The sequence below is a fragment of the Camelus bactrianus genome, chromosome 28, assembly GCF_048773025.1.
Source record: "Camelus bactrianus isolate YW-2024 breed Bactrian camel chromosome 28, ASM4877302v1, whole genome shotgun sequence".
Taxonomy (NCBI): Eukaryota; Metazoa; Chordata; class Mammalia; order Artiodactyla; family Camelidae; genus Camelus; species Camelus bactrianus.
The window spans coordinates 18,826,540-18,851,712 of record NC_133566.1 but is presented as its reverse complement, the minus strand read 5'-3'; the positions used below and the strand labels follow the sequence as shown (position 1 = coordinate 18,851,712).

At 49.9% G+C, this 25,173-nt stretch overlaps 1 protein-coding gene across 1 annotated transcript; it reads right to left on the bottom strand.

Annotated features, from left to right (window-relative positions):
* Positions 1-1,269: 1,269 nt before the first annotated feature.
* On the bottom strand, positions 1,270-16,088 carry CD8B (CD8 subunit beta). The gene is made up of 6 exons (XM_045519706.2): positions 15,494-16,088; positions 12,342-12,701; positions 8,763-8,852; positions 6,022-6,111; positions 4,352-4,388; positions 1,270-2,009 (listed from the first exon to the last, which is right to left on the bottom strand). Exons 1-6 carry the CDS (start codon positions 15,714-15,716, stop codon positions 1,997-1,999), a joined length of 813 nt encoding a protein of 270 aa, XP_045375662.2. The 5' UTR covers positions 15,717-16,088; the 3' UTR covers positions 1,270-1,996.
* Positions 16,089-25,173: the final 9,085 nt, after the last annotated feature.

Below are 25,173 nucleotides of genomic sequence, written 5' to 3'. Positions count from 1 at the left end.
CTCAGTTTCTTCTTCAAAACAAAAGTCAGGTGCTGAGCGCAGACCTCCTCACCGCAGTCCCTGCCGCTGGCAGCCAAGCTCACGCTGGCTCCCCGGGCAGACCTGCCTCGGCAGGTGTCTGCTGCACAGAAAACAGACAGAGGAGCAACCCCCACCCGCCCTGGCCCCCCAACCTCATCCCATGCCAACCTGCAAACAAGCAAACACGGTCACCAAGACAGCAGCAGGGAGATGCTCTTAAACAGCAGAGCCTGCAGTGGGACGAGGGGCCTTGAGGCCTGTTCTTACTTCCTCTGCGGACAGGGTGTGAGCCTTCAGGGAGGGCAGGCTGCACGCCTGGGCCTTGGTCTCTTATTAAATGGGTCATCTCAGAGCAAAGTGAACCCTGGAGGAGTCTGGTCCAGCCTAACCCGGCCCTTTCCCCCGACCCTGCAGCCTCACAAGGCAGCCTGTCCTGTGGTCCGTACAGCGGGTGCGTGGAAGGCTTTTGTTTCTCTCCAGCACTTTCTGCTTCTACCCCCTTCTGTCTCCCACCCAGCAGACCCAGTTCTGCTGCGCCCCGACTCCACAGGGGGCCTCTCAGATGCCGGGAGCAGGTCACACTGGCCCTTCTGTGGCCTCGCCTGGTTTGCCATTCCTTCTTAAATCGCACCTCCCAGCCCTGGGCTGGCCAGGAAAAGCAGGCGGGGACTCTCTTCTCCTTTGACCCGGGCTCGGTGCTTCTGCTATTGCAGCCAAAGACTGAATTCTTTCTTGGCTCAATAGCTCTTTACCTGCTCAAGCCCAGGCTCAGGAGTTAAGATATGATCCAGGGGCTTTTATAACTCCTCCACTCCACAGCATTTTCTCCTGGCCTTTTCCTTCTCTATGGAAACTAAGAGACAGTAAGAAACACATGGACAAGCAACAGAGAGCCTGATGTCTCTCGCCTCCTGTTTGGTGCAGGGCCGCCCGCCTTGTGGCCAGGAGTCCCTGGGTTTCCACGCTCAGTAGAAATGAACAGGTGCTGGTGAAGGCAGGATGGGAGTGGGGTGGAGGAGGGTGGCCCCTGAGGCAACTGCTGTCTGGCTCTGGGTGCCCGGGGTGCTCCCAACCTCCCCAGGCCGTCTCTATACCGACAACGTGGACTATCGTATGTTTTGGGGGCAAATGAGGAACTCAAGGCAAAATGAAGACAGACTCCTTTTAACCTCATTATTTCTTTTTAACTGAGCATCACAGCTTTGCTATATAGATGAGCTTTTGTGCGTTTACATCGCAGGAGCCATCTGCATCTTTGACTCAAGACTTTATTTTTACAACCAAGGTATTTTCATGAAAGGAACAGAGAGTAAGAGTCAAAATATACAAGCCATGGGAGGGCAGAAGTGAAAGCTGAGGCACTTCCTAGTGGGAGATCAAGTGGCCTCCTGCCCCCCGAACCACAAGTTCCCAGCCCCAGAGGAGGTACTCAGAAACCAAAGTGACCAGGGGGGTCAGGTCAGCCCCTCTCAGAAGTGCCACTTCCAATCTGGATCTGCTCTCTGGGGCCTTCTGTGAGGAGGGTCAGCTCCAGCCTGGGAAGACCAAGGGGACCCATCCCAGCGCCATCCCCTCGAGAGACTCAGGCCTCAGTGTCACTGCCCTACCAGGGCACAGCAAGCTGGTGGCTGGACGGCCAACAGTGAAGTTCCCAGCCCAACCCAGGGTGAGTACAGGAGCCGGAAGTGGTGTCACCGGTGGCATTTCTTACTCAGTCCTCCAGTGTGCCTTCCGGGTCGCAGAAAGTGCCCTGGGGTTCTGAAGCCTTCTCTCTGAGATTCCCAATGACTCCATCACAAGTTGCTCCCATGCATGAGGCTCACAGAAAGAACTTGCAGTAGTTAAAAGCAGGCAGCTTCGGCAGGTCAGGGGAATTTCCATGGTTGAGTGTGTCCCTTCTGTCTCATTTTTCCAGATCTCGCTCATCACTGACCGGTGTATTTTTGTAGCAGGACACCAAAAGCGCATTCTCTGCTCACTTATAAAACCTGAAAACAACAGTAAGTTGTGAAACCACTTATTTTCGGGCCAACGCTATTGAATTTCCTGTAACAGAGATAAACGGATGCAAGACTGCATTCCAAGTAAGTAGCCTGGGGCCAAGCGTTTGTGCTAGGATGTTTTTAGGGTGCATCTTTGTCATTAGAAAAAATTAAAGAGCTTAAAAAACACAGCCTTAAGAGCTCTAGCTTTGCATAGTGTCACTTCCTGCGGTCCCTTCTAAGATGAGCTCTCCATCCGTGCACACGAAGGGGCTGGAGGCAGCAGGCCTGCCGATGGGAGGATTGTCTAAGGTCAGTTAGAGGTTGAGGATTGTCTGCTCCAAACTGCAACTTGAGTTTGGAACAGCCGGTCTGTGAAGCCCAGAGACCATTTCGTCTACACCTGGATTATGAGAGCAAAACCAGAGGTGGTTTTAAAACTTCTTTTTAGCCACAAAAACTTTTGTTCAACAACATCTTACAGGTAAGTGAAACAACAGACAAAAGATGAAAGCAGAGCTGTTCGGAAAGAAGACGGTGAGGGGGCTAAAGGCCCACCCACGGCCACCCCAGCCCCTTCCTCGCCTGCACCGATCCTCAGAGGCCCTGGGTTCACCAAAGCACGAGGCCCTGCAGCTCTGCACAACCTTCTCCCAAACCGGCATCAAATCCCTGGGGAACAAGTTACAGCAAAAGGGTGAGTGGGAGGCAGAATCACAGGCCACGTGTACCCCGAGAGGGGGTCACTCCCCATATAAGGTCACCACGAGGAAGGTTCTGAACTGAAACTTCCGGAAGCCCAGGGTCAGACAAATACCGTTAAGTTGCTGTCTCTTAAGTATGGGGCTGTTTCTAAATCCAGCACATAAAGTGAAAATTGCACACAACCAAAATTATCATTGAAAATTACCCCTTAAACACAGCAGGCATGTTTACACAACTATATATACAAACGTAATGTGTATAATAATGCAGAGCACACAGTGTAGAGAGTATGTATGAAAACTTATAATTTCAGAGTATTTAAAAATACACTTTGTGGCCTTTCTCTTGCCTTTTGAGATGGCCTGCCCTCTATCCATGGAGTTGTATCTCTGAATAAATCTGCTTTTACTAAAAAAAAAAAACATTTTGAGTTGTACACCTGAAACAAATACAATATTATATGTCACTTATGATTCAACAAGAAAAGATTTGGCTTCTTGTAGGGTCGATTTTCCTAAGTGACATGAGCTGGCGCTTTGACTCCAAGGGACCAGCAGCTGAGCACTTGGAAGGTATTTCCTTACAATAGCCATGTGGTTGGTACTGTTATCCCATTTTATAGATGAGGAGCCAGAGGCTCAGAGAGGTGCAGTGACTCGCCTACAGTCACAGGGTGGGTGAGCAGACAGGATTCAAACCTAGATCTGCCTCGCGACGGAGCCAGAGTTCTTGATCGTCAATCCAGAGGCGGGGGCTTTCTGTTTTTTCCCAAACACCTCTAGATGGAGGGGGTTGTAATGAAGGAGTTAGGTAAATATGAAACCATCTCTATTTTGAGAAAGAAAAAGCTATCTGAGAATACTGTCCATGGCCCAGTAGGGGTCCAGGAGCCCCTAAGCCCTGGCCTCTCACGGCCGGAGCCCACACTGCTCCGTGGGCCTAAAGAGTGAGAGCTTTTTAGGTCCTGTGTTTATGTGACTCAGCAGGCGGGTGTGCAAACTCCTGGGACCCAGGTGGGTCATGCCCAGCACCCCACACCAGCGGGGAAGCTGGCCTTGGGGTGAAGCCACTTGTCTTCAAATTCGATTTCTGCTCTTTACTTCCCCAAGGGCTTTGGGCAAGTCTTTCCACTTGTCTGTAAAAATGCAGACCAAGTCAAATGAACTAGGGGGTGGGAAAGAGTTTGGGGTATCCAACTGGATTTATGCGGGCAAGATTGGATGGTTTATCCAGTATCTTATAATAATCTATAATGGAAAAGAATCTGAAAAAGAATATATACACACACACATATACAGATATATGTGAATCACTTTGCTCTACACGTGAAACTTACATAACACTGTAAATCAACTATACTTCAATAAAAATTTTTTTTTTTTAGAAAAAGAGTTGTTATCTTCGGGAGCTAAGAGCTAAATCTTACCATCCTCGACATACACTTAAACGACTAATCAGTATTTTTGTTTGCTTAAGTTCTCTCTCTGCCTGAACTCCATCATCCCATCTATTTATAGTGTCTGATGTTTTGAAGGCGACGTCTGGCTGGGGTTTCTTGCAGTTGGAGGCTGCCAGCGCTAAGGAAGCCAGGGCCACGCCCAGGCCTGCAGCACGGGCCCCTCTCCGAGGCCCCGGCCACTTACTGTTTCAGGAGGCGCAGCCGGGCTCTCCTCCACAGGCCTGGAAAAGAACACAAGAACACTGGTTGGAACGGGCTGTGAGCCGCTGACCCCCAGGCCCAGACAGTGAGGAGGGCGATGAGAGGGGCAGCTGGCATCTCGGACCACTTCCTCGGTGCCGGGCTCTGCTCCCAACACTTCATGGGTTTTAACTCCCTTAATGGTCATGGCAAACCAATGAGTGGGAAACTGAGGCACAGAGAGAGTGTGTTACTAACTTGCCCAAAGCCATGCCACTAGGAAGTGGCAGTCTGTGTGTCCTTACACGTGTCATTGTGCCCTTCACAGCAGGTCAGGAAGAGGAGGCTGAACAGATAGGTGGTCTTAAACCAGAGCACGTGTGTTCTGGGGATGTGTAAGGTTTCCCCTTGGAAAGCAGGAAGGAAATGCAAGTGTGTCTATTTCCATATTTCCATATTTATTTATTTACAATCATTTACAGATTTAACATTTATAATATTTACATATGATTTACATACATGTTTGTCTCATCCTATTACCTTTTATTTTTGAAGCATGTTGAAAACATACATAGTACGTTAAATAAACACAGCTAACATAAATGTTAATAATTTATTAGTATAAATATATTTGTAATTATATATTAAATATGTACATACATAATCTATAAAATAAATCAATACAGCTAATCGCAGTTAGCGTTTACAATTAAAAAAATTTTTTTTTAACTGATGAGGTCCTGATCAAAAAGTTTGCAGACCACTGAGCGCTAGTGGTTCTTAGAATGGGTAAGTGATGAATTATTTAAAAAAATTTTTTTTAAATTAAAATAAAATAAATGCTGAATTATTAAAAAAATTAAAATGAAAATAAAAGAAGAACGGAGTAAGTGGATCCCTTTCTGGGTAGGAACTGTATGCAAAAATGTGTACATGGTGCATTTCTCTTTGGAGAGGGTCCATCATTGTCATCATATGTAGAAAGGGGTCTGTGACCTATAAAACAGACACTGATCTAGTCCATGCCCCTGGGGGCCACCCCCATTTTATAGAAGCCCAGAGAGGGCAAGTGACTTACTCAAGGTGGCACAGGTGAGCAGAAGAGTCAGGGGTAGAGCCTGGGGCTCTGGGCTCTTGGCCAGCTGTGCGGGCCTCCCCGGCAGCTCCCCTGGGGGCCCATAGAAGGTGGTGATCCCACATTTGGAGTGGCTGAGAGCGGAAGCCGTCTCTGACTTTCCCTACAGCCTCAACGGGAGGATTCCTAGCTTCTGGGAACATGACCCAAACTCCACCACAATCTCTGTGCACTGCTTCCACTGCTCACGGCCTTCCTGCGTACGGAGCACACGCCCCGAGCCAGGCACTTGGGCAGGAGTTTGTAAAAGCAACCCTGGGAGGAGGGTAACGTGGTTGCCTCAGAGGGGCCAGGGCATGTGCCCAAGGTCACTAGATCAGAAATCAGCAGTCAGATTCAAATCCAGGTTTGTCTGACTCCAGAGACAGGGTGGTCTCTGATCCCTGCAGCCTGGCCTCAGGCCAAGAACTACCGGGTTAAGGGGGCCAAACTCCCTGCAGGCTGCCACCTGCCCTGCTGCCCTAGAGAAGGAAGGACCCTCGGGGACACCTCCAACAGCAAAAGGGGTCGCCATGACGGCCCAGGAAGGCACAACTTACAGTAGAGGTGGATGGCCACGCCCAAGGACACCAGCAGAACCAGGATGCCGGCCACCAGCAGGCCGATGATGAGTGGGGCGCAGGATGGGCCTGGAAAAGACACACCCCCCCAGCGCCTGAGACGTGCAGATAAATACAAAGACGGAAAAAGCAACCAGAAGCCTCGCCTCCCAGAGAATGCCACTGTTGGCGTATTTCCTTCTAGTCTTTTTTCTAGGCACTTTAAACACATTGAGATCATTTCACATAGAAAATTTCATGTCCCACATCCAAATAAAAAAATAAAACAACTCAGGAGCTATTTATGTTCGAATGAGATAGACAATTTGCATGCCTGGTAATAGGATTTTTATTTTTTATTTTTAAAACTTCCATTTCACAAGAAATAGCTGACTATATCTTCACTGTAAAAGGTTCAAGTATATGGTTAGAGTGCCCCTCGGCATCCTGGCACCTTCACTGAAGTAACTGCCACTGTTAACTTGGCACCTTCTCTTTGCATGTACACATACATAATTTACAGGGAGGTGTCCTGAGGAATGGTCACAGCTGAGCTAGGGGCTGAGACACAGCTGCAGGTCCTCGGTGAAGTGTGATCACCTCCCCAAAATGTGACTCCAGGAAAAGCTGCAGCTTCTAGTAAAGGTGAGGAAGAGCCATACCAGTGACACCCGGCCCCGCCTTCCTCGGGGCTCAGGGTCTCCTGGGGTCTGGGTCTCGCTACACTGCTCCTGAGACGGCAGTTTAGAAATTGTCCCCCAGCACCGCCCAGGGGTAGCTCAAGGGGAGCAGGCTTTGTTTTGTTTTGTTTTATGATAACAAGTTTTGAGCTCTATCTGGGTGCCCCGCCAAGCTGAGTGCTTTGTGTAAACTATCTCATTTAATCCTGCCTTCCCTGCAGCCAAGTGAACATCCCCACTTTACAGATGAGAAAACTGAGGTTCAGAGAGGCTAAATCACTTGCCCAAGGTCTCAGAGTATAAACAGTGGTAGACAGGGATTCAGATCTAGGCCTGGCTGACTTAACCACTAGGCTACACTTCCCTCGGCCCCTACCCCCAACACAACCTCCACCTACTTCCCTTGCCCCACAACTTCGGTCACCTTCACACACACACATCCTGGTTATTCTTAATAACCTACGAGTGTTGGATTTGTATGGTACCCTGGGATTTTACTGAGGGTTTCTGTCAGAAAGGAGGCAAAAAATTTGACCATTTTCCCATCATTTATACAGGGCTACTGGAGTCACTGTTGTTCAGTGGTCCTTACATAAGAGTGAACAGAGCCGACTTCTCTTAGAATTGAGTGCCAGGATGAAGGCTTGGTGGCTGGGTTGTTTATATCATTGTGGTGGAGGCGGGGTAGGGTGTTGGTGGTGCCAGGTTACTTGCAGGGTCCCTGTTGTTTCTCTGGGTTTGCTTGCTCCCCCAGAGACCTGGGCTTTGCATCCTCATCTTAGTGCCTCAATTATATTTGCCTTTTTTGCCCTTTTTTGGTTACACCCTGTCTGAAATCCTTCAGGTAAAGCTGTGGGGAGTAAATACTTTATAATAAGAGATCATTCTGTCTCCGCCTTTATGTTCCCCAGGACTTCGCCCTTCTGCACGCGAGTTCTGTGACGGTGTGGGCAGCTCCCTCTCCCATCCCCTGGGTCCCGGTAGATGCCTCTCCCCGGACCCCTTCTGATACTTTACATATTTAAGACAGAGCCACACCAGCAGCAGGAGGCAGCCCAGTGTGGCTGTGTGTGGTTTGTTCTATGGGTGGGAGCAGATGGCACTTTCTGTTAGTCACCAGTAACCTCGGAGGGACAGAGGTCAGTGTTTTTCCAGAAACATATTTGGCTGATGGGTTCAAGGAAAGCGTGTGTGTGTGTGTGTGTGTGTGTGTGTGTGTATGTGTGTGTGTGCGTTCTCCAGCTACGGTGTCTGGTGCTTGTAGCACAGAGCGGTGAGTTGGTTCACTCATTAGTAAACATATATTAAGCACCTACTGTATGCTAGGTCCTCTGTTAGGCATCAAAGCTGGGAAAGTTAAAGTGCCAGTCCTGTGGGTTGGGATTTTTGTTTGTCTGTTAACAGCTTTATTGAGATATAATTTGTGTATTAAAGTGTATAATTTAATGGTTTTTGTTATAGTCACAGAGTTGTGCAGCCATCACCACAATCTAATTTTAGAACACTTTAATCCCCCCAGAGAAATCCTGTGCCCATTAGCCATCATTCCCCGTTCAGTCCCCAAACCCCTAGCCTGTCTGCTTTGTCTTTATGAAATATTTTGTGTCAAGGGGATCATATAATATTTGGTCTTTGGTGACTAGCTTCCTTCACTGCATAATATTTGCCAGATTCACCCAGGTAGTAGCATGGATCAGTACTTCACTATTAATTATGGCTAAATAATATTCCACTGTAGGGAGAGTCCATATTTCATTAATCCATTCATCAATTTGAGCTGTTTCTACTTTTGGGCTGTTGTGAATAATGCCGCTAGGAACGTTCATGTGCAAGTTTTTGGTGGCTGTCTCCTGCGATAAGTTTTGTCCCTCGACAATTGGCGAGTGTGTCTCCCACTAGACCCTGAGCCACGTGGCCAACTTACTCAGCTTCCCTTCGGACCCCAGCTCAGGGTCAGAGAAACAGGCTGGAGCCCACACTTGGGAAGGGCTTTCGGAAGGAAGGAAGGAAAAGGGAGTGTCTGCTGTGCTTCTTAGAAGCCAGGGGGGCAGGAGAACTCACCTTTCCGGGTCACCGGGCTTGGCATCCGGCACACTTTCTTCTTGGGGGTGGTCTTCTTGGTGGGCTTGGCAGTGGTGGGAAGGACATCAACTACAAAGCAGGCAAGACACGTATCTTAGCCAGGTGAACAGCAGGTGGACTTAGAGACAAAACTTAAACCGCACATCTCAAATTCAGGTGATAAAGTCCTTATCAGCATTCCCTAGGCTGCTGTGGGGCTTGAAGGTCACAGTTTGGTAGGACTTTTGACCTTCTTCCCCAAATCTCAGATGCATCTGAGGACCTAGGGATGGGGGTCAGCTTGGTGTCTGTGAACAGAGCCCCAGCACCCCTGATTAACCACCGTGAGACTTGGGGCAAGTCCTATCACTTTTCTGTGCCTCGGGTTCCCCCTCTGCAGAAACAAAGATGGACCCCATCACCTTCTTGGGGTTTTTGTGAGACTGAAAGGAAACAGGGTGCCCAGCAAAGTGAGCAGTAGGCTCCGCCTGGCTGATGACCTTGCGGCAAAGCTGGAGTCCCCGAGCCCTTGGCCCGACCAGCCCCTCAGCCCAGCTGCCAATCCCGGAGGGAGTGAAGGAAGTTCACAGAAGGGAGGGGGTCCCTTTTCCTGCATGGACAGTGCCACACACGTTGTGTACACTGGAATTTTCTTTCCTTGCCAGGTGTCTTTAAAAATCATATACTGTGCTTAGCATGCATGAGGTCCTGGGTTCAATCCCCAGCACCTCCATAAAAAAATTATATAGTATCAGAGCTGGAGGGACCCTTAGTCTAGCCCCAACCTTTAATTTCAAAGGTGAACGCCAGCTAGGTGAGGGGCTGGCTTCCCAGGCCCCACGGTGGAAAGTGCTGAGCTGGGGCCCCCAGCTTCTCTCCCGACTTCTGGAGGCAGGGGCACTCTTCTCTTGCATTCTAACCCAGTGTCGCACGCTGACATGTGAGGACAGGGCAGTGGGACAAGCATACCAGGAAAAGGGAGACAACTGAGGCTTGGAGGTGCTGGGGAATGGGGTCTGGGGGGGACACCAGGGAACGCTGAATCCAACTCCTGACTTTGTGGGTTGGGGAGAGACTTTTCACTGAAATGATTTTCTGCAAAGTGGTAGGAGAGGGAATCAGGTGACACCTTGAGCTTGAACTCTTGACTCAAGGGCACAGGGAGGGGCAGCCAACGTTTGGTCATTTGGGTCTAGCATCTTCCATATAAAAAGGGGACACCTGGGACCCTCGCCACTCTGTGCCGCCTTTGGGAAGCGGAGAACGCGTGCCCCACTCGGCCCGCTCCGTGTGGTTTCTACAAGAGCCAGCTAGCCAGAACGAACCCTTATCAAGCTCCCACCGCGTGCTAGTGGCGGTGCCAAGCATGTCAGCTTGAGCTGATTGAACCCAACAGCTCTGGGGACAAGCCTGATTGTCCCCATTTCCTCCCCGAGGACACCTAGGCTCAGAGAGTTGAAATAAATAACTTGCCCAAATTTCGAGAGCCGGTAAACAGCAGGGCCGGCAGCTGAGCCCAGAGGCTCTTTCTAGGCTCTCACGGTGCCAAGTTGCCTTGGGGGCAAAAGGGTTTTGACAGAAGGCTAAGCACACCAGGGCATCAGGTCCTGCTTCATACACAGGGAGGCACGGAGCTCTCCCAGCCGGGGGGCGGTGAGCTTGCGAGGGGGCCCTGGCTGGGCTCTGTCAATCCTGGTCCTGTGGGGGACAGGGGTCTGTGCAGAGACATGTTCCATCTTAATGTCTTGCTGCCTAGACTCAGGTCCCCTTGGTTCTTCCTGATATCACCCCCCACCACACGGTTCAAATCTCCCCCCTTCTCTCCTCTTTGAAAGGGGCAGGACTTTTGAGCCCATGGCGTCTTGCGGGGCCTGAAAAAGGTTCATCTTCCCCCCAATATTTTCTCTACCATCCGGGTTCCCTCCTTTAAAATGTACTGACTTTCCAGCAGGGGGGTGGGCTCTGGTTACCGCCACCCCTACCCCCAGGGAGGTGACATGGCTGTGTGCGCTCTGGGGAAGCCGGGCGGTGCAGCGGGAAGGGTTTGGAAAGATCAGAGCCAGGAGTGAGTGGGTGGGCGGTGGGGGTGGGGGGAAGCTTCTGGAAACCAGTTTTGCTTATTTCCCCATCCACCTTTCTTAGACCTGAAATCTCGTGAGTGGGAAGTGTGGGGCTTATAGAGACAAAAACAATAAACCTAACCAAAACCCCAAACTCAGAAAAAAGCCCAGTTTTCAAGACAAGAATCGGTCGACGCCCACCCGTTCAGGGATGCCCTGGTTCCTCATCCAGAGATCGCTCCCCACCTTCCCACGCCTGGATTAAAGACCCTAGGCTGGTGAGATGTAACAGAAATGTCACCCTGGTCTGTGTCTTCTAACAGTGCCGCTACGCCTGCACGTCCGTGCTGAGTGGCCTAATTCCTGGGGGGGGGGGTATCCCTTGTCACCCTCAGTGCCTCCAGCCTGAGAAGACCCCAGGTGTGTGGAAAGGAAGACAGCAGGAGGCCCACAGGGGGTTGGCCTGGCCCTGGGCTAACATGGGGAGGGGGCTGAAGCCAGACGTGGGCCTTTGAGGATTCCTTCTCATCCCTGATGGCTCAGTCCTCACCGTCTGATAGGGCAGCCACCGGCCACGTGGGCTGCAGAGCACGTAAAATGCGGCAAGCCTGACTTGGGATGTGCTGTACATGTGAAATACACATCGAGCGCTTATGAAAAGCAAATGTGAAATATTTCATTAATTATTTTTATACTGACTATGTGTGGAAATAATATCGTTGATAAATTGGGTTAAATAAAATATATTATTTAAATTAATTTCACTTGTTTCTTTTGACTTTTTTGAACGTGGCTATTAGGAAATTTTAAATTACATCTGTGGCTCGAAATATATTTCTACTGGACCTGCTGACTTAAATCCTGAGGAACTGCAGCTTCTAAGGGCTGGAGGGAGTCATGATGGCCATTAGCAGCCCCGTGATACAGATGAGAAAACTGAAGCCCAGGGAGAGGAGCGACCTGCCCACAGGCTCACAGTAAATTTGCAGCAGAATTTGCAGCTGGGTCTGGGGTCCAGCCTCCTCACTCCCTGCAACCCTGGGCGTGGGTTCAAGCCATGGGTGCCCAGGCACAACGTGCGGGCACCTGCACCCCAGCCCCTCGGCCCTAGAAATGCTCTCGTTGCGTGTGTCCGGGCAGCAAGGACCCTCTTTCCCTGAGTGCACACTCCGAAGGCATTTCTGAGAGCACTGTCAGGTCTAGGAACTTGGCGCAGTCCAGCCACAGTCTCAGGTGGGCCCAGTATGGCTGAAGGATGGTACTGCCCTGTGACCAGAGGAAGCAGTGATGCTCTGAGCATCCCACCTCCCATGGGAATCAAACAGCACCTGCCTCCCAGGGAGGTTGGCAGCATTAAGTAGAACAACTATGAACAACACTTGTGTGTGCTTAGCCCTGGGTTACTTTTTGTTCCTGCTGGTGGGGGTGCTGCTGCTCCGGGCGGCCCTTCCCTCCTGCAAAGTGGGGCTCATACAGTGGGTGCTCAATGCTTATCTATAGCGCCGAGCCCGATTCTTACCCACACTCAGCTGAGTTCCCTTCCCAAAGGTCAAGTCAGGGTTCCCGACGGTCATGCAGAAGTAGACGCCACTGTCGGCAGGCTTCACATTTAGGAGGCTGAGAGTGTACCGGGATGAATTTCGAAACACAGTTAGCTTCTCCGGCGTCACCTCCTTGCCGTACATAGTCTTTCCGGTTGTGTCCCAGAAGGCCAGGAACTCATAGTGACTGCCAGCGCTCAGGGCCTGGTGCCGTCTCAGCCAGTAGATGCGCAGGTTAGTGGGGAAAGTTTTGGCCTCGCAGGTCAGCATCACCCTTTGGTTGGTCTGAACCATCACGACCTCAGGGTTCTGCAGGAGCGCGGAGCTGCCGCCGAGAGCTACGGGAGGCAGGAGGAGCAGAGACCATCAGCCTGTTTTCTTGGCCACATCTGTAGGGCCTCAGAATCACCCTGAGCCAAGTATGAGGGGAGAAGCTCCGAAAGAGCCTGCCTGGTTGCAGAGCCTGGGTGAAATGCAGCTGGTGGCCTCTGGACTCAGAGCTTGAGCACCCCACCCCGCAGGAGACCACCTGCCAGGCAGGTGTCACGATGCCAGCCTGACAAAGGCGACAAGGCAGAGAGCACCGCTGTGGATTGCCTGCTGATGTGCTTGGATTGCTGCACAAATTACCGCAGTCAAGCCTCAAACTTACTTTGGGATTTTTATTCCCATTACACAGATGAAGAACTGAGGCATGATATGACTTGTTCAACGTCCCACATACAGCTAGTAAGTGGCCTGCAGTCAAAGTCAAGGCTTCAGGCTGAAGTCAAAGCCGGATTGCCTTCCACCGTGTCCTGCTGCCGCTCTACGCTTAGACCTTCAAGAGGCTCCGAGCAGCTGGAGGAGGCCCAGGGCAAGCTGGGAGAGGGGCTCGGAGTCTCCCGCAGAGCGCGTGGCTGGTGGCGCCAACCTATAGGAGGGCCAGCCACTGTTTCTGGACAGTGACAACGACCAGCAAGGGGAACTCCCTGTCCCCTGGTAGGCACAATTATAGCCCATTCCTCCCCAACTCAGTTACCATTGGTTGGTCTCTGGATCTCCATTCCCAAGGGGAAGGACAGACTCCCAGAAGCAGTGGCAGGAGTTCATTTTCGTCTTAGACAAGAAGCACTGGAAGGTGGGGGATGGTTCAGGAGAACCAGAGCGGAACTCCCAGACCTGGCCTTGAACCCAGCCTGTGCGCCGCACCAGTTGTGGGACCTCAGGCAAGTCAGGGAGCCTGTCTCCTCCCCGTAAACGGAGGGCGGCCTGTGCTGCTGCATGCGAGGCTTAGAATGTCAGACGGAGGAAGCACTGCAAACTGGAAAGCGCTGTACGCGGGTAAATAAACCGTCTGTGTGTCTCACACCTTGGGGGTTGTTTCTGGCAGCAAATGGAATCTTAAAGGAGAAGATTAGAGTGGGTCCTTCACGGCCAAGGCCAAGAAATCGAATCTGACCTGGTAAGCCTTTCGTTTTAGCTGCGGGGCAGGGGAGACCCTGCAGACCAGGACAGAGACCCAAGAGCATCGAGGCTCGGAGAGGACACAGACCCAGGGGGTCAGAGGAGGCCAGAGTGTATGTGTGTGTGTGTGCGCACCCAAGAGGAGCTGGCTTTCTCAGGCTATGGCCCATATTCACAACCTTGGCCGTACTTTTCAGCAGAGTAGAGCTTCCTCGTTGTTTTGGGTCACCGCTCTCTTGGGGGATGTAATAGAATCGATTATACCAGTGTTTACTGAGCTGTCCAAACACGATGTGCGCCTTATCCCATTTAATCCCAAATCCTGCAGAGAAGATACGCTCATTTTACACCCATTTTACACACAAGGAACTCAGAATGGTTAAGGACCTGGTCCGGGTCACACAGCGTCTATACAGTGGATCCAGATTCAAACCCAGAACCTGAGCTTTGAGCCACTCCCTGAATCGAGGAAACCCATCGTGATCCTCTCTGGGATGTCGCTCATGCGCTCATGTGCACACAGTGGGGCTGCAAATACACAGACTCCCAGGGCCCCTCCACGAAAACCCAGATGGGATCCCTCCAGAGGCAGAGGGCTCGGAAGGGGCCTTGGGTTCTCTGTCTACGTTCCCCACCCTGAGTCCTTACTGAAGACTTCCTGGCTGAGAAGCACCCTGATCTCTCTCTCTCTCATGCCCACCTGCTTTTCAGTCCCTGGAGAATGAACCCCGTCTGCACTCTGGACACAGAGCCAGGCCTTGCCACCCCATGGTCTCATGTGATTCCCTTGGTCCTCTCGCCCAGTCCTGATTCCACTCTCAGAGGGACCTGCTGTTTCTAAAACAATCAATAATGCTGGTAGTTTGGAATGGCCTGGACTAGCTTCTGCCTGAGCTGTGGCTGGGTTCACTCGGTCCCAGCCGGGGCTGGCAGGCCTGGTCACCCTCCACAGCTTCAGGCTTTTTGGACAAGAGAGCAAATCGACCACAGGTTAGTGGGCAGTTAGGGGTGTGGAGGGGCTTCTCCTAAAAGCCAGTCTGACTGGGCTTGGTCAGAGGGACAGACTCCCCACAATATTCTAACTCCGACATGCCAACCCCATTGCTGCTTCTTCCGGGAGCCACCGGCCCACGACACCCAACCCCAGGGGATCCTGGGGAAACAGGGGTCCCCGAGGGAGCACCCTGCCCCACCTGTCTGAGAACTGGCAGCAGCCTTGTATTTGGTGGACTGTACTACAGACACGTCCCTGGAAGTAATAAAACTGTGTCTACAGAACCCTGGGCCAAGCGGCGGGCACTGAAGCCAGAACTGGGCCCTGGCCTCTTCCTGGGGACACATCTGGCCAGATCCTGGACAAGGGCATTTTTCCTTCCTCTTGGGACCTCCTACCTCTCTTTTCTTCCTCCCTATCTCCTTCCTCCTTCCCCTCTCCCTCCTCTCTTCCTGTGTCCCGTTCTCCAAGGTTCAGGCTTTTGCACAGAGGTGGCCTCAGTCCTGGGGCTCCCGGGGCTCCAGGGGTGTGGCTGCCGCGCTGCCTCCCGGGGGTCCCTGCAGTCTGGGGCTCTGGGCTCAGCATCCTACAGGGACAGCTCTCCCCAAACTCCACAGGTGCAGTCTCTGCCTGAGTCCAGCGCAGACCGCCTGCTCCGGTCCCGTGGGCAGGATGGTTTCCCCGACTTACCTGCCAGCTGCGCGGCGAGGAGGAGCCAGAGACTCCGCTGCATCTTGGAAGGACACCTGGTCCCCGCGGGCCTCGGGGCTGAGACGGTCCGGGATGGGACCGGGCGGGGCTGCAGTGGGGGAGGGCGGGCAGGAGGTGGGGGAAGGGTAGTGGAGAGGGAGGGACCTGGCTGGGGGAGAGGGGCGGGAGTCTGGTGTGAGGATGGCAAGGTCTCCGCCCTCATCCTCCCAGCATTTCAAAGGTCTTGGCTGCAGTTTCCAATAAGGAGGTGATGCCGCTGTCCTGTGCCAAGCAACTGCAGGTGTGTGTGATCGCCTCTTGCCCTAGGACATGGTCAAAACAGGGTCATGACTCCGTGTGACTCTAGCTGAGGCAACTGAGGTTCAGAGAAGCCAGGGCGCTCAGAAGGGTCCCACAGGAGGGGTGGTGGAGCAGGACCCTGACTCAGGCCACTTCCTTCCTTTTTGAGTAGTTACTGAGAGCCCCTTGGGTACCCTGGGCCCAGCAGGGCTTGGAGTGAAGGAGACCCGGGCCCTGCTCTGAAGGGCACACACTTGGGAGGGCGAAGGAAAGTTACCTGACCCTGACCCACAGTCTGATGCATGAGGAAGGAGAGCTGGGGTGCCAGAGAGGGGCCCCAGCCCCACCTGCGCGAGCAGCAAAGCCAGACCTAGACTTTCAGAGTCCGGAAGAGACTCTGAGATGATGACGCCCTCTCTGCTCTCCTCACCCAGTAACTCCCAGACTAAAAGCCAGCGGTGCTAATGCTGACCTCCTCTGACTGAGTCCTCTGTCCCTGATCCCCTGTACCCCTTGTTCTCAGCGGGTGGTCCCAGGTAAGGGAGGTAAGTGTGGTGTTGAGGAAGAGCAGGAGCTCCTTCAGGACTGCCACCCACCACTGGGGACATTTACTCAACTCTCCGAGCCCCAGTTTTCTCCACTGTATACTGGGAATAAGGACCCCAGCATCGTGGGGGTCGGTGATGCGGTCACGTGAACTTCCGAGGAATTAGCTTTCAAGTTCAGGAGCTCAGATGGTGTGAGGTGCATCTGAAACAGCCAGGGGTTATTGCTTCCTGATGAAACAGGAAGCTGGACCCTCCCACGAAGCTCCCACGAAGCTCATACCATTCAGCCTGAAACTTTCCTGACCTCCAGACACAGCTTTAGATTCAACTACTCACAGAATCTTCCCAGCTTCCCCACCCGATCATTCCTTATCTGAGTCTTTATCTTCCTTCATATCCCAGCACGTGGGCCTGTATTTGAAATCCATAAGGCATCAGGTTTCCCACCCTCTGGGTATTCCCCCTTCACTTTATTTTTCTAGAGATGTATTCCAAGATTGAATTTCCTTCAAGTTGACTTTTTAAAAAAAGATCAAGTAAATTTATTTATTTATTGACTTTTTTTTGTATATATATATTTTTTATTGAAGTATAGTCAGTTTCCAATGTTGTGTCAATTTCCAGTGCACAGTGCAATGCTTCAGTCATACACGAACATACGTATTATTTGTTTTCATTTTCTTTTTCACCATAAGTTGAATACAGTTCCCTGTGCTATATAGTATGAACTTATTGTTTATCTATTTTACATATAGCAGTTAGTATCTGTAAATCTTGAACTCCCGATTTATCCCTTCCCACCCCCTTCCCTCCCTGGTAACCATAAGTTTGTTTGTTTTCTATGTCTGTTAGTCTGTTTCTGTTTTGTAAATAAGTTCGTTTGTCTTTTTTTTTTTTAGATTCCACATATAAGTGGTATCATATGGTATTTTGCTTTCTCTTTCTGGAAATTTACTTTTTAAAAAAGTTTAATAACTCGTGCCATAAATGGAAGATAACTCTTAAATACAATGCAAACAAAGGCTGAAGTTAGCAGGGGAGGGTGACAGCCCTAGAGAGGGGTGCACAGACACCTTAGACTGAATGGAGCCTTTCTCCTTGCAGAGCACAAAGCAGGAAGGAAAACAAGGCAGTGAGCAACCTTCTCCCTGGGTCCTTTATTGTAGCTGGATGTGGTGTTAGCGCATCTCCTAAAGCAGCACTGGGAAACGGAGGCAAGAAGAAGAGTGGGTCAGTCCTCAGAGGATCCAGGCTGGAATCGTTACTTGGCTCTTCCAGCCCCCAAGGTCTTGACTGCCTCCTTTGATAAACGGAGGTAAGATGCCAGCCCTGCCAAGCCTCTGGGCTGTCTTCAGGGACAAAGGACATCAGGGACTTGATTTTTAAATGCTTGTTCAGTTGAACTCTGAGGCTAAGCCAGGCATTCTGAGAGGGAGCAGAAACCTCTGGGAGGGGCACATTTTGTAGATTTATGTCGATTGTCTCATCGTTTGGGTAGGGAGAGGGGGCTACTGGCATTTGGTAGATGGGCACTAAGGATACCTAGTGTTCTACAAATGTGGGGTGACAGCAAACAGCGAGCACCCCACAACCTGCAAGACGTTCAAAGTCCATCCAGACCCACATCCAGGCGAATTACCTGCTCATCATGACCCAATCCCAGGAACGGGCTCCACTATATACATCAACAAAGCCTTCCTTCCTACTTTCTGTCTCTGTATCTCACTTGTGTTTCATTCTCTGCTGTGTCTTAGTGCCTGAAACAATGACTAGAATTCAGTATTTGTTAACTAAATGCCTATTTTCCTACTGGGTTTTTCATATTTTCTTATTAAATGGTAAAAGCTATTTGTCTGTTAGGGCTGTGTCATTCAGGGCCAGATCAGGAGACAAACCATACCAATCACTGAACAGGGAAAATTAAATGTTAAGAATTTTTAACTAATAAAAGGTGGTTAACAACCAAAAGGGGCACAAGAAGACTGAGACAGATGCACTTCACATCATCTGATAGAGTGCTGCAAATATTTTTTCCCAATCTGTTTCTTGCCTTAAAATTTTTCATTTATTGAGAAGGCAATAGTCTCGCGTTGGCAAACTTTTTGTGTAAAGGGCCAGGTAGTAAATATTTCAGGCTTTGTGGAATAAGAGGCACAATTAAGGATATTACGTAGGTACTTACATAGCAAAACAGAAAACAAAGTCCTGCCATCTTTGTATTGATAAAATTAAAAAAATAATGGAGTGGGGGAGGGTATAGCTCAGTGGTAGAGTGCTTGCCGAGCATGCATGGGGTCCTGGGTTCAATCCCCAGTACCTCTATTCAAAATAAATAAGTAAACAAACCTAATTACCTCCCCTCACCAGAAAAAAAAAATTGAGTACAAGGTTTGTAACAAAGTTCTTTGATGAAAAGAAAGGAATTCACTGGTTTGGGTAACATTTTGCTTCTTTGGGGTTCAAATGTGAAAACCATCCTTAGATGGGGGGCTGTGCAAAAACAGGTAGAGGGTTGGGTTTTGGCGGGAAGGCTGAAGCTTGCCCACCCTTCACCCCTGAAGGGAGAGTGAACATGGTTGAACTGAGCAACCTGGCGGAGGGGCTCCCATGACTGAGGTTCAGACCGACCTCTGCAGAGAGGACATCGATGCCCTAGGTCACACAGCCCCCCAGTGACAAAGAAATATGCCAGAGGGCAAGGGCTGCAGCCAGGTCACACACACGAAGCACGGACTTGCTGCCCCGGAAAACTGGGCAAACCCGGGAAAAGGAGGCAAATCCCTCCTGCTCCCAGTTAAGACGTCCCTCCGGCGCCCTCTACTGGCAGAGACTAACAGGCCAGCTGGCAAAGGAGACACGTCTGCAGGGTCCAGGTTCACAAAGCAGAGCAAAGAATCTGCCTGGAGCTGAGAGGCAATAATCTATCAAATCAGCGCAAGAGATATTAATAGCATATTGCAAATATTTCCCCCAATCTTTCTTGCCTTAAAAATATTTCTGTATTGAAAAGGTAGTGGGGATGGTATAGCTCAAATGGTAGAATGCACGCTTAGCATGTACAAGGTCCTGGGTTCAATTCCCAAGACCTCCTCCAAAAATAAATAAATAAACCTAATAGTTTCATATAGTACCAAATTCAAAATAGAAATGTACCCTTTGAAAAGTTAGTCTACAAGCCCCCTCTGTCTCCTCCCCTCACCCTAACTCACTTCTTGCTCCCAGAGCCCACAGTTACCAGGGTTTTGTGTGTCTTTCTGGAGCTGTTCTATGCATATGCACAATACACACCTTTTAATTTCTGTTTCTAAGAAAATGTACAAAATCTTCTGTTATACACAGATTTTTAATGTTTCTACAATTACATTATTTTTCCTTCTTTTATGCCCCTTGGCCTATATGTCTTGTTCAGGAAAGCCATTCATACTCCAAGGTGAAAAACAGTTTTCCTATATTTTCTTCTAATGGTTTTCTATATTCTAGTTTTCACATTTGTAGCTTTCAACCAACTGGGTTTTATATTTGAACAGAGCCTGAAGTGGGGATCTAATTTTATTTTCTTTGAACTATGGCCATTGAATTGCTTCGATACCATTTAATCCCCTTTCTAATGGATCCAAGTTCTTTAATATCTGGGGCCTAACTCCCCAATATCAGTAACAACCACCGAGGATGGCTTCGCCCCACAAGTCCCACTCCTGCGAGCTTTCTCTGCCAGGATGCCTCTTCTCTCTACTGGACCTTCTCCCCTCCTCTGTGGTGTCCCAGTCGTGGCTGCTCTTCTTTCTGTGTTTGGACTTCTCTGCACTGCCTGGCTCCATCCTGGCCTTCCTCCTGTTCTCTTTGTGAGAATCTTCATCTTCGCGGTACTTCCTCTTCCACCCTAAGTGCTCCTCCTTGCCGTCTCCTGCTCCTCCCTTCTCCCTGGACCTTCTTTCCCAGCCTCTGTCCTGATCTCCTGCCAGATGGACGCGGGTGTGGTCCTCTGAGAGGCAGCTGGCATCTTCTGTGTGTTGTGCTAAGTGGCAGCCAGTGGTCATTCCCTGGCTTGGAAGCCACCAGTTATTGAAGAAATGATCATGTTTTTTCTGACAATGGTTTAGAGGTTCCTGTCTTTGTCTGAAGTGATGAATATTGGACCGTGGGGTAAGTGGCTTTCCACTGTTCTTGGCCTTTTGTAGGGACCAGGGGACTTGTGGGGCCTCCTGAAGGGGAATCTCTGCTCCAGCATTGGAGATCTGGGTGCAGTGTGGTCCATTTCTCTGTGCACAGAATCTTCTCTCACCTTCCTAAAGCAAACCTCTGGCTGTAATCCCATGGCTCTCTGCTTTCTGATATAATCCTGGAGTTCATGTTGAAAAGAGTCATAAGCCTTAGCATTTTCCATATGGATGACTATGGATGAATCCCTGCCAAAGAAGATGAAGAAAAAATTTTTGTTAATTATTTTGCCATGAATGTATGCTTTTTCCATGAAAAGATCAGGCTCTCAAGTTTCTAGTGGAGATTACATTACATTCATATACTGTAAATACCATGGAGCCATTGATTTAAAAAATATATGGTTTTGACATAGATTGAGAATCATAAAATATAATGTGGGGGGAGGGTACAGCTCAGTGGTAGAGCACATGTTTAGCATGCACGAGGTCCTGAGCTCAATCCCCAGTACCTCCATTAAAAATAAACAAATAAATAAACCGAATTACCTCCTCCCCTCAAAAAGAAAAAAAAAAAAAACTAGACCAAAAAATATATATAATGTACTAAGAAAATGAGTCTTAAGACATTGTGTAAATTTGAGGATCTAGAAATACATAATTAACATCTGAAATTTATTAGGGGTTATCCCTAGGTTTGGGGATTCTGGATGATTTTAGTCTTTCTTACTTAATTGTACTTTGTGATTTTTTTTTTGCCATAAATATTATTACTTGTGTGATAAAAATAAGAAAATCAGGTCATTGCAAGAAAATAGAGACCATCAAGCAAATAAATTAAAATTATTTGTAAATTCTATGAAAACAGAACTGGCTAGTCCCTGTGCTTATACACCAAGAAAGAAGGAACAAGAGTCATGAGACATCTTCTCAGCCTGTGTGTGTGTGTGTGTGTGTACACACACGTATTTTACTCTCATAGCTGGGATAACAGAACAGAGGAAGGTGCTACTTACGATGGTAAAATCTGGACCTATTATGATTATTTCTTTTTTTTTTTTTTTTTTTACAAGTGAGGAAACTGAATTAGAGTTTAAATAACTTACTTAAGGTCACACAGCCAGAAAGTGGAAAAGCCAAGATCTGAACCCAGGCAGAGGGTCCAGAGCCTGCTCACTTAACCCCTTCAGTATTGGTACTAACCTTACATGTGTGATGGAGACTCAGAGTGATTTTACAAATGAAGGGCTTGAAACAGTGTTGGGTACAGAGCAACTGGTCAGTGACTATCAGCTAATAATATTCTTATCAGAAATTTGGAATGATCGTCAGCAGCATTCAGTGTGTGACTGGTGGTCTATTCTGAGAACTTGCCTGTTTTACTTTAGTGTTTTTGTCTTTCCATTTAATTAAAAGAAATACTTGTTTGTGCTAAAATTTTTTAAAAAGTCACAGCAGCCACATACAATGTGAAATCAAACTCTGCTGATTTTGCTCTCTGGAGAGAACCACTGGCTAGATGATTTTGTTACTGCAGATTGAAACTCCGATCCAACAGGGGTGAGGTCAGATTGTACATTCTGGTTTGCAACTCAGCTTTTCTTCCCCCAAAATGCATTCAGACCCATTTTCTATTTCAGTGCACAAGGATCAACTTCATTTTTAAGAAAGCCTCTTCCTGTGATAGAACAGGCGTGGACAATGATTCTCAAAAAAAAAAAAATTAGATCTCTGCAAATTGAGGTGTTCCTAGTTTTTAGCGATGCCCAGCAAGGCAGCAGTGTTTTGCAGACACTGAGCCATCTGGGTCGGTAGGGTGCTGGCTCAGAGGTTGGACTGCCGTATTAGGGCCCTCATCCTTGAGAAGGATCTGACCTTGAAACATTATTGGTCGGGAGGGATACTTCCTTCCCTAAATAGAACTTGAAGTGAGACTGAATTTGCCCAGAGAGGAGTTCGTTTTTTTGGTGGAGAATTTTAAATCGATTCTGGATTCTGCCGAGGTGAAATGTAACTTCAGAGAAGCCTCAGGTCACTTCTTCAGTATGGAAGGATGAGGAAGAGTGACAGTGTGGACAGTGAGGACTTGTTAGTACCGGATGGTGGGTAAGAGCTCCGGGTGTCCAGCCTGGGCGAGGAGGTCCCCCGGTGCAGAGTCCCCTGGGAGGACTCACCCTACAGGCACGCGTCGGAGCTGGGTTCCAGCGCCCCTTCCTGGTCCAAGCCCCTTTGGGCAGGTCACAACCGCGGGCAGACGTGGATCTGGAGCCAGGCTGGCCACTCACTCACGCATTGACTTGCCTACCTGTCTTATTTGCTCGGGGTCTCAGTTTCCGGTGTGCAGCCAACCCTGTGATGTGAGGCCCAGCTGAATGTGATATGTATTCGCGCCCGCCCGTGACACGTGTTCAGTGGGCGCATAGCCCGAGCCAGGTGCTCTGCTCTGCCCTGGGCACATATGTGACCTAAACAGACATGTTTGCTGCCCCGGGGAAACTTACAGTCTAGTGTGATGGCCGGACAATAAACACGCCTCCCTCCCCTAGCCCAGCAGATGTGCAAAACAACCGCGACAAGTGCTGGTAAGGGGGGAGGGGAGGGGGTTCCAGGCTGTCCCACTCGGGGGCGGATGGGAGGAGACAGGGGCAGGGACGGGGGTGATGGTGGCGGGAGCAGGCGCTGCTCGAATAGGGCTCAGACGCAGAACATGCATGTACCGTGAGATCCACCCAGCCTGGCCTGTTTTACCTACCATACACCCCTGGAATCTGCCCGCTGCCCTCCCGCCTGGCTGCCGCCTCCCTGCTCCAAGCCCCGTCTCCTCTCACCTGGGCCACAGGTCAGCCTCCATCCACTTTCACCCACGCTCTGAGCCCTTCTCCAGGAAGCAGCCAGTGGAATCTTTTAAAAGTCAATCTGATGACAGCCGGCACTCCGTGCTCCGTTATCTGCGGCTGTGACTCCGCGGCTGCGAAGCCAGGTTGTATTCATCGGACTGCGCTATTTTTAAGGCACTTGAGCGCCGGGGTGGTGGCATCCTGGGACCAACTCCCACCTATGCCAGGGACGACGGGATGTCTCCTCCAGCCAAGCCCATCTGCTCGTTATCCTTGGTAGGTCCTCCATGCCACCCACGTCTGGCCTCTTCCTATTCCCCAGTCTCCAAGTGCCAGCCACAACTGCTGCCTGGAATTTTTTTCAGCCTCAATAGAGTTCATGGTCCCTCTGGCCACCACCTCCAACCCTGTTCCTCATCAACCTCTATCTTTCTTCACAGTCTGCTAGGTTATCGCTTCCCTGCCTACTTCGCAGCCTCACCTCCGCCCCACTCCACCCCTTCCCCCCACTTTGTTTTTAGTTGAGATGCTCTATAATAAGACAAACTTGGTGACACTATGGGGTAGAAAGCAAAATTTGCAACAAACAAACAAACAAACCAAAATAATAATAGAAAAATGTCTCCATCTCCATCAACTCCCGTCTTCCCTTCCATTGCTCAGATCAGAACCCCAAGAGACACTCACTGCTCCCTGCTTTCCTCACACCGCACAGGCAACGCCATCAGCAGGTCCTGGCTGCTCTACTTTTAAAATGCATTCAGGACTGGACTATTTCTCTCCACCCAAACTGCTCCCACTGGGTTCAGACCACCCCTCTGCGGAATCACAGCTGTCACCTTCTTAACTGGTCTCCCAGCTCCTGCTCGCTGGTTCTGTTTCCAAACCAGCAGCCAGAATGACTCTTTTAATGTAGTATAATCCTGGCTAACATCATTCCTCGGCTCAAAATCTATCAGGTTTGCTCCTTCATTCAGAAGGAAGCTCAAATCCGCAACCCACCTACAAAGCCCAGACACTATTTATTGGTTGTGCCAATGTCCTGAGGTCTCCATTTCCTCTCTGATGACCTTCCTCTTGCTCCTCCCTTCCAGCCCCAGTTCTCTAAGCCCGCAAAGCTCTTAAGTAAGACCCTTCTTTCCCATGCCTTAGTTGGAATATCACCTTCTCACAGTTCTGACGGCTCCTCCTACCCCACCCCCGGGACACCCCAGGCCCCTTTCCTGACTTGGTTTTCTCCATGGCACTTACTGTCACCTAACAGAGCGTTTCCAGAGATTGCTAAATGCTGGTTCTGATTCAGTGGGTCTGGGGCAGGGCTTGAGATGCTGCATTTCTACTGTTGTCCCAGGTGATGCTGCAGCTGAGATACAATTTCATTGAAAAATTTGGTCTATTTTCCATCGTACCACACTTGAAATTCCTCACCAAGCAGATTCCTTATTCACTGCTATCTCATCATCATATCAAATTGTGCTTGACGTAAACGCCTAATATGCACTTGCTGAATGAAGACAGGCGAGAAGAATGGCCCTGGGCTCTCTCCACACTTCATCTCCACAGGTCCAGGTCCCCTGGGAAGCCTGGATCCAAGGAGTCCCACCTGCCTCAGCCCTCCTTCCCACCCCGCCTCCCCCTGTTTGTCCCGCAAGCCATCATCCCTCCCAGCTAGCGCCCCAAATGCCACCAGCCAAACAGTGGCGCCGAAGAGCAACACGTTTGGTTCCCCTCTTACCTGGAATCGCCACCACGCACTAGTTTACTGAAATTTCCACCAGCAGATGGAACCCTTGCTTCCTCAAGCCTGCAAGTCTTTGGGGGTTGTGTAAGTAGAGGTC

Bases quoted from the DNA above. Each gene is read 5' to 3' on its own strand.
- CD8B (XM_045519706.2), bottom strand. From the start codon at position 15,716: ATGAGGGCGGAGACCTTGCCATCCTCACACCAGACTCCCGCCCCTCTC. The intron at 8,853-12,341 runs GTAAGAATCGGG...CCTGCTTTGTAG, and splicing joins GGGAACTCAGCTGAGTGTGG to TTGATGTCCTTCCCACCACT. The intron at 6,112-8,762 runs GTGAGTTCTCCT...TGTCTTTTCCAG, and splicing joins AAGCCCGGTGACCCGGAAAG to GCCCATCCTGCGCCCCACTC.